Source organism: Taurulus bubalis, assembly GCF_910589615.1.
Source record: "Taurulus bubalis genome assembly, chromosome: 4".
Taxonomy (NCBI): Eukaryota; Metazoa; Chordata; class Actinopteri; order Perciformes; family Cottidae; genus Taurulus; species Taurulus bubalis.
This window is the reverse complement of record NC_136592.1, coordinates 528617-538029: the sequence shown is the minus strand read 5'-3', so window position 1 is coordinate 538029 and position 9413 is coordinate 528617. Positions and strand designations below refer to the sequence as shown.

The window sequence follows — 9413 nt, the reverse complement described above, 5'->3', positions numbered from 1 at the left end:
TCAGTCATCCAGGAGCTGTTCCTCCCAGGTGGAGGTGGGGATGGCGCTGTAGGGGTCCATGATGACTTTGGCACAGCGGATGATCATGGCCACCAGCAGCAGACAGAGGAAGGCGATGCAGGCCAGAGTAAAGCCATGGTCCACGTCCACGAAGGCTGGTTCTGCAGTTCCCTCCACCTCCATGACGGCTGGTGTCTGCTGCTGTCCTCAGACACGCTGCTCCCATCCTGAGGACCTGACTGGAGGCTCACAGGGGGAGAAGATGGACTGGTCATACAGGAAACAGGGCATCGTGTGTATGTATTAAATCTAAACATCATTATTGTATCTCAACGTATCCTCATACAACGGTATAATTGCTTAGTCCTCCCCTGATCCATCAATCCTCTCTTGGGACTCTGGGTAAAATGATTCCTCCTCATTAGGTGCAGTCATGAAGAGAATTTCTTCTTACGATGCTGTTTTTCTTTAATCACTTTTTTTGTCTTGTGTTTTGTTTCTCAACCATTTTACTGGGCTTCACTTGCTCTTAGCCTTGATTTTATCACCATGAAAAAGAATCCATCACAAAATAATTAAGGTTGACAAAAACATCATGTAGAGATTGGGAAGATATTGTTTGACAATAACTACTGATTGATTATAAACTTGAAAAGTCTGATACAAATACAGCAACGTTGTCAACACACAGCTGTGATTTTGGTCAAGAAAAACAAATCTCGTTTTATGAATTTGTCATTGTACAATGAGGCTTCAAAAACATTACATTAATGCTAAAATTACTTATGGGTGACAATGTTATTAAAGTCCTATTTACTGTATATGGTTTGATAACATAGATGGGCGATTGTAAAACCTTAAAGGCTTTAAAATCATAGTGAGCGGACTGTGTCAAAAGAAGTTGAAGTAATAATAATAATAATAGTGATAGCTGATAATAGCTGAGGTGAGACTATAAAGTAGAAAGTCAATGTGTTGGTAAAAAGCTAGAAAAGAAAGAGAGAGAGGGAGAATTGTTGAAGTTGTGTGCAGTGAGCTGAGATAAATGATGTCTGTCTGCTATCACTTAAACTGAGATATATGGTGACACCCAACCAAAACCCTCTGTAGTTGACTGGAGTGACAAAGAAGCTGCAATCATGGTGTGAACTCTCACACACACACACACACACACACACACACACACACACACACACACACACACACACACACACACACACACACACGTAAGCCCCTTCTCTGGAACTGGAGGGTGGAGAGGGTCAGCTAGCTGGAGATACAGAACTGGAAATGAAGCTTGACTTTTGGGATGCAAAACTGTGGAACGGTTGAAGGAGAATTCAGATCTGTTACTCATGGAAGCAGTGTTCAGGATTTGGAAGTGAGGTGCAGATTGCAACCAACTAAAGCTTGTCCCGTGTGTCGAGTGTGTAAAAGAGCTGGACAATGCAAAAACACTACAGTGTTTGGTGTGTCTTTACGGCCGCAGTCTTCATATAAGAAGTGAAGGTTTTCACCCATTGGTTTCTGGACTGATGCTTTGAAGCCTCAAGTTTGGCCGTTGGAATCTTATTTTAGTGCAACGGAATGCTAAAGACTGTTTAGGTGACCAGAATGTTTCAAATAACTTCCATGTAACACATTGTGAAAGGGTTTGGGTTGTTAGACAAAAACACTCCAGAATGGACAACGTCGTGGTAAAGACCTGTCAATCACCTTGTAGCCCCGCCCCAAAGTGTCCCTGCTTTATGGTCTGTTTGACTCTAAATGACCATAAGTTACTAAATGAACATCATGCTGTATTGAAGAAGACTTGAAACTAGAGATTGAGACATAAACTCATGTTTACAATGTTTACTGAGGGAATACATCAAGAGAAGTAGAGTCATTTATATAGACTTCTATACAACCAGAGGAGTAGAGTCATTTATATAGACTTCTATACAACCAGAGGAGTAGAGTCATTTATATAGACTTCTATACAACCAGAGGAGTAGAGTCATTTATATAGACTTCTATACAACCAGAGAAGTAGAGTCATTTATATAGACTTCTATACAACCAGAGGAGTAGAGTCATTTATATAGACTTCTATATAACCAGAGGAGTAGAGTCATTTATATAGACTTCTATACAACCAGAGAAGTAGAGTCATCTATATAGACTTCTATACAACCAGAGAAGTAGAGTCATTTATGTAGACTTCTATACAACCAGAGGAGTAGAGTCATTTATATAGACTTCTATACAACCAGAGGAGTAGAGTCATTTATATAGACTTCTATACATCAAGAGAAGTAGAGTCATTTATATAGACTTCTATACAACCAGAGGAGTAGAGTCATTTATATAGACTTCTATACAACCAGAGGAGTAGAGTCATTTATATAGACTTCTATACAACCAGAGGAGTAGAGTCATTTATATAGACTTCTATACAACCAGAGAAGTAGAGTCATCTATATAGACTTCTATACAACCAGAGAAGTAGAGTCATTTATGTAGACTTCTATACAACCAGAGGAGTAGAGTCATTTATATAGACTTCTATACAACCAGAGGAGTAGAGTCATTTATATAGACTTCTATACAACCAAAGGAGACACCCCCTGGTGGTCAGGAGAGAGAATTTAACATCATTTTGCCCAGAAATGATCAACATGTTGATAACATCTAGATGAGCAAAGAACAGCACAGCAGTATCTCCTCATATTAGGTCATATTTCGCTGAGTCAAAAGTTGCACACACACACATGCACATACACACAATCACACCAAAGCTATGAAAGGGACCGTGACGCCACAGCTGGAGCTCTTCCTTTGCAAATAAACGCTCCTCAAGTGTTCAAGTCTCATCTCGACCTCATCTCTTGAATTTGCATCAACATCTGCCACCACACAATTGGCGTCACGAGACAGCTGGACAAGATCAACAGACGTCTGCCTTCTGCCCTCTGGGCAACACTGGCACATCGGCCAAAATAAAAAGAAGGTAGAAGATTTTTATCTCATTAATTTGATAAATGTGCAGTTTGCCTAGAACTAAGTGCAGCAAATAACATCTAGAATTCTCCACAAAGAGCCAGTAACACGATGTGCACCTGAGCTAATAACTATACATGATAAATGTAAAAAAGACTTGTATTTGTAGAGATCTTTTCTAGTCTTCCGACCACTCAAAGCTCTTTAACACTACATGTCATCATTCACTCATTCACACACTGATGGGAGGAGCTACCATGAAGGAGCCACCTGCCCATATGGGTATGGATGATTAGCAATGTGGGGTTAAGTGTATTGCCCAAGGAAACATTGACATGGATTAGCAGAGCCGGGAATCAAACCGCCGATCCTCATATTTAACACCTTTTTTTTCATAACAGATTTTATTTTTGTGCATAATGCAACTGCAGTAAATACTCTTTTGGATTTTTACAAGGAACAAATAAAATCCAGTACTGCAAAGCTGTTGGGGATTTAGAAGGGACAAGTTAAGGCATGACAGTTTGTTTAGGGAAATGTAGTTTGTGGTCTGGATCCTATGGACACTGCAGTAACCTGTCTGCTCTCGTTCTTTTGTGATCCAAAGAGGTGAACATTTGTGGCCAGAACTCTCATTGATCACAGCCCATCTGCCAGCCGGGGACGAGGCAGCCATGCAGTGGGGGTAAGGGGTCAGGGGTAAAGAGAGGCACAGGACAGAAAGGCTTCGGAGGAATATATGCTTGTTCTAAAGTACTTTTATCTGTTTGTTGTTTACCATATTGATCTATTATTGGATCATTTTAATTTTAGAAAAGATTGTTGTATGGTACGTCCAAAAAAAAAGTCAATGTTGACGACAGTGGTCTCCTGGGTGAAGGTCCTAAATGTCTGAATCTACTAGCAGCTGTAGGCATGCCCCTTCTAGCCCAGAACTATGTATAACATATGGGCGCCTGAGGTGCTACAAATATCAAGGGGTCTGGTTATAAACTGTAGCACCTCAGGCCGCTACACGTCATGCTAACCCTGTACGTTCACCATAACTACAGCCTGAAGGGGAAGTTGCTCCATCAGCTCATTACAGCATTACTGTGATTTTACACAAACGGAGACGCAGCTCAACCATATCCAATTGATGCTGGTGGACTACACACAGGGGGCTCACTGTTCTGCAAATACAATAGCAAGAGTTTAGTTTCACACAGTCATCCTTGCTTAAGTATCAAAAGTTGGGGAGAAAAAAAAATGTCAATCCTGTGTGTAAATTATAAATACAAGTATGGTTGGACAAGTGTGAATGTGAAGAAGAACGTAGAAGGCATATGTTGACAGACAGAGCCACATCTGCCGTCTTTGCCACATTCATTGACTCTTCATTGTGCTCAGCAGAGCCAGATGGAGGAGAGGAAAAGCCCTCCCCCTCCCCCACCCACTCTGAGTTTGCTCTGCACTCCAGGGTCGGCCTTTCACTCTCCCTCTTTATTTTCTTCTTCAGGCTGAGCACGGCTACACTGGGAGCAGGGGACAAAAATGACAAAGCCGGCCCAGCGATTCCCACAAATGAAGCTTGAGTGGAAAAGCTACAGTACTTCAGTCCAGCAGTCAGAGTAGACAATGGACCTGCAGGGAGGTCTGCAGCTGTACAGCCTCATCTGGTAACTGTCATTTAAAGTTGCAGCTACCGGCCTGGAAGCAATACTAACTTTTGGTGCTTCTCTTTACCAGATGCTGATTATGACCAAGTCTGATAATTGGCTTGCCAGTTAAGGAAAATTCCCCTGTAAATTTAGATACAGATCAAACTGAAAAGTCAGAAATTCCAGAACAAATGAGGTCTGAAAGGGCACTAAGCTAAGTTTGGGAAAGATCATTGTCCTTGTTAGATATTCAGTATGTTTTGAATTATTTCTCAGTGTTTGCGCAAATTCTCCTCAGACCCAATGATGAAAGTTCCATAACATGTTACAACTATTTAGACTTTTCATTTGTGTGTGTCTGTGCGTGTGTGACGTGTCTGTACATGCATGTCTGTGTGTATGACAGGAATATACGTTTTTAACGAGCGATGCTAGTCAACGATGCTAGCCAACGATGCTAGTCAATAGTAACACCATCTTTGTTTGGACAATAACGTCATATGCATACCCTTATACCAAATTATTAAGGATCTGCTTGAAGCTGAAACCTAAAATGACATTGCCATTTATGTTTTGGAAGTGTACATTCAGAATTTCCTGTGAATTACATAATGGGGGAAATGAAGAATACATATTCACAGGTTTTGGTTGACATGGATAGTTTAATGTCAGAAGTTTTAAACGAGCAAGTCTCTTTAACTCCAGTTGAGCCACAGCCATTTTCTCACAAATTCTGAATGGTTTGCATCCCCATACTAAATACAGAATATCTCCTCAACCATTTGAATAATTTCAAAAAGTAGAATATACAGAAAACACGTGTGAGACCAGTTAAGAGGTTCATATAGCAGTATGTGTGTTACTGGTTTATTGGTTGATGATAGAACACAGGAAAGAAAAAAAGAAATAACAAAAGTCTCCTCATTCAAGTTATGCATATCATCACTATAAAATATCACAATATGTTAACAGTATCTCTGTCACGTTTGACTTTGATTAAGTGAAGTTAAATATTTGTATTAATTAATTTAGTGCAGATTTTGTGAACCGTAGTTTTAGATATGCTGAAAGCCAAAATGCCCTAACTTTCTTCCTGGACCTTGAACGCCTCTGGTTTCACAACAGAGGGGCTCTGCTCAAGCAGATGCACCAAAACATACCAAGCAAGTATCGTTTATCCATAAGTAAGAACAATACATACCAAGTACTGTTTATCCATAAGTAAGAACAATACATACCAAGTATTGTTTATCCATAAGTAAGAACAATACATACCAAGTACTGTTTATCCATAAGTAAGAACAATACATACCAAGTATCGTTTATCCATAAGTAAGAACAATACATACCAAGTATTGTTTATCCATAAGTAAGTACAATACATACCAAGTATCGTTTATCCATAAGTAAGTACAATACATACCAAGTATTGTTTATCCATAAGTAAGAACAATACATACCAAGTATTGTTTATCCATAAGTAAGAACAATACATACCAAGTATTGTTTATCCATAAGTAAGTACAATACATACCAAGTATTGTTTATCCATAAGTAAGTACAATACATACCAAGTATCGTTTATTCATAAATAAGTCATATTTCAGTTTATTTTGGTTGATGTCTTGAGGCTTTGTCTCACAAGGGATTTTGAGGTATTGGTGGATTCTGTAGGTCGTAAGCTTTCCAGAAAGGTGAGCTAATCATGTGTGGCATCAAGCTAGGGAAATGAAAATAGATATTTCCATAACTTGGGGAGCTCACTTCCATAGAGTCATATTCATGGTTTATGTTAATATTTATGGTTGAATTGTGTTATAAACATGTAACATGGACTCATATGCTCTTGTAGGCTGTGCAGTTTGTTGTGCTGTCACATCAGTGGCTCTGGTATGGATTCATGGGAGTACGAGGACTTGGAGAGTGAGGAAGACCTCCTGATGAAGAGTTCAGCCCCCGTTTTCTGTGTGTGCGTTAATTCAATTCAATTTATTTTGTATTGTTCAAAATCACAAATTATCCTCAGAGGGCTTTACAATCGGTACACATACGACATCCCCTGTCCCGGGACCTCACATCAGTTCAGGGAAAACTCCCCTAAAAAAAGTGCAGATGTGCAGATGTCACGTGTACAGAATGAACAGAACAGTTACAACACATTACATGCCTATGACAGAAATGATTCATATAGTGAGTAGTAGGCATGATGGAAGTCCTCCTCAATTGGAGTGCTAGAGACCTTCTCAGGATCACAAAGATCAACCTAAATAGAACCAAGACCAGTATGGATATTTTCTTCATTGTAATTTAATAATCTAATGTTGTGTATCTGAAGAAGGATTGAGATCAGCCACTGACCTGATCATTTTGAACAAAGCAGAGTTGCTGATTGTTGGAACATTGGAAAGACTAACACTCTGGTGGTTTTGGTGAGTTTGATTTAGTTTCTGTCTGAATGAGGTGTGTTTCATCATGAGTTAACAAAGCAGTTGTCTTGAAACTTGAATTCAGAAAGCATAAGGTTCAAGAATATTTCCTTCTTTGGCATCTTGTGAGTTCATTGTTGTTATTCATCAGACGCAGCAAACGTGCTGCTCGTGTGTCATGAATCCTGGTACAATGTAGCTTGCACTACATTTCTAGAGTGGACTATATTTACCACCAGTATCATAGCAGGTCCTAAAACAGTCATGAAATGCAATCTATTGTTTTTGTGCTGTGCGACACAAATGATACATTTTGTTTGTCACACAGCACAAAAACATTGCCAATGTGTTTTTGGGGTGGATGTGTTTTGTGGTGGACACACACACATGGAACACATCCACGTGAATATGCAGTATTAATCATAATACTAATCATACTAATCATACTAATCATAATACTAATCATACTAATAATACTAATATTAATCATAATCATAACTGCATATTTTGTGTGCAGCCTTGTCAATAGAACAATTATTTATAGTATATTTTCACAAAATTGTTTTACCAATTATGTTTTGTAAACATAATCCCAATCTGGTTAATAGCACATTTCTAATAAATGAGGCGCTAGACATTTACTTACTGAAAAGAAGTGGATGGTTGGGGTTGCGGGGAGTGTACAAAGCTGGCTTTGTACATAAATACATACATAAATATACATATACACACATCAACACATACATAAATATACACACATACATACATACATATACACACATACATACATACATAAATATACATATACACACATACATACATACATACATACATACAGACATACATACATACATACATACATACATATACATACATACATAAATATACATATACACACATACATACATACATACATATACATACATACATATACATACATACATAGATGCATACATATACATACATACATATACATACATACATATACACACATACATAAATACATGCATACATACATACATACAGACATACATATACATACATACATAAATATACATATACACACATACATACATACATATACATACATACATATACATACATATACACACATACATAAACACATGCATACATACATACAGACATACATACATACATATACATACATACATAAATATACATATACACACATACATACATACATATACATACATACATATACATACATATACACACATACATAAACACATGCATACATACATACATACATACATACATACATACATACATACAGACATACATACATACATACATATACATACATACATAAATATACATATACACACATACATACATATACATACATACATATACATACATAAATACATGCATACATATACATACATGTATACATGCATACATATACATACATACATGCAGACATACATACATATACGTACATAAATGAATATATACATACATATACACATACATGCATACATTATACATACATGCATACATACATATACATACATGCAAACATACATATACAAACATACATGCATACATTATACATACATACATATAATTACATACATGCATACATATACATACATGCATACATATACATACATGCATACATACATATACACACATACATACATGCATACATATACATACATGCATACATACATATACACATACATACATACATACAAACATACATATATAAACATACATACATTACATACATACATACATTATACACACATACATAAATACATTATACACACATACATAAATACATTATACATACATACATACATACATACATACATACATACAAACAAACATACATACATACATACATACAGTACATACATACATACATACATTATACACACATACATAAATACATTATACAGTACATACATACATACATACCTTCGTTATACACACATACATAAATACATTATACATACATACATACATATATACATACATACAAACATATACACACATACATACATGCATACATATACATACATATACACATACATACATACAAACATACATATATATACATACATACATACAGTACATACATACATACATTACATACATACATACATACATTATACACACATACATAAATACATTATACAGTACATACATACATACATACATACAAACATACAAACATACATACATTATACACACATACATAAATACATTTTACATACATACATACATACATACATACAAACAAACATACATACAGTACATACATACATACATACATACATACATTATACACACATACATAAATACATTGTACAGTACATACATACATACCTTCATTATA

The 9413-nt window shown here is 36.7% G+C and overlaps 1 protein-coding gene across 1 annotated transcript; it reads right to left on the bottom strand.

The window, feature by feature from the left end:
• Positions 1-183, bottom strand: ctxnd1 (cortexin domain containing 1; the record flags this gene model as incomplete). Its single annotated transcript, XM_079217532.1, has 1 exon — positions 1-183. One exon carries the CDS (start codon positions 181-183, stop codon positions 1-3), a length of 183 nt encoding a protein of 60 aa, XP_079073658.1.
• Positions 184-9413: the final 9230 nt, after the last annotated feature.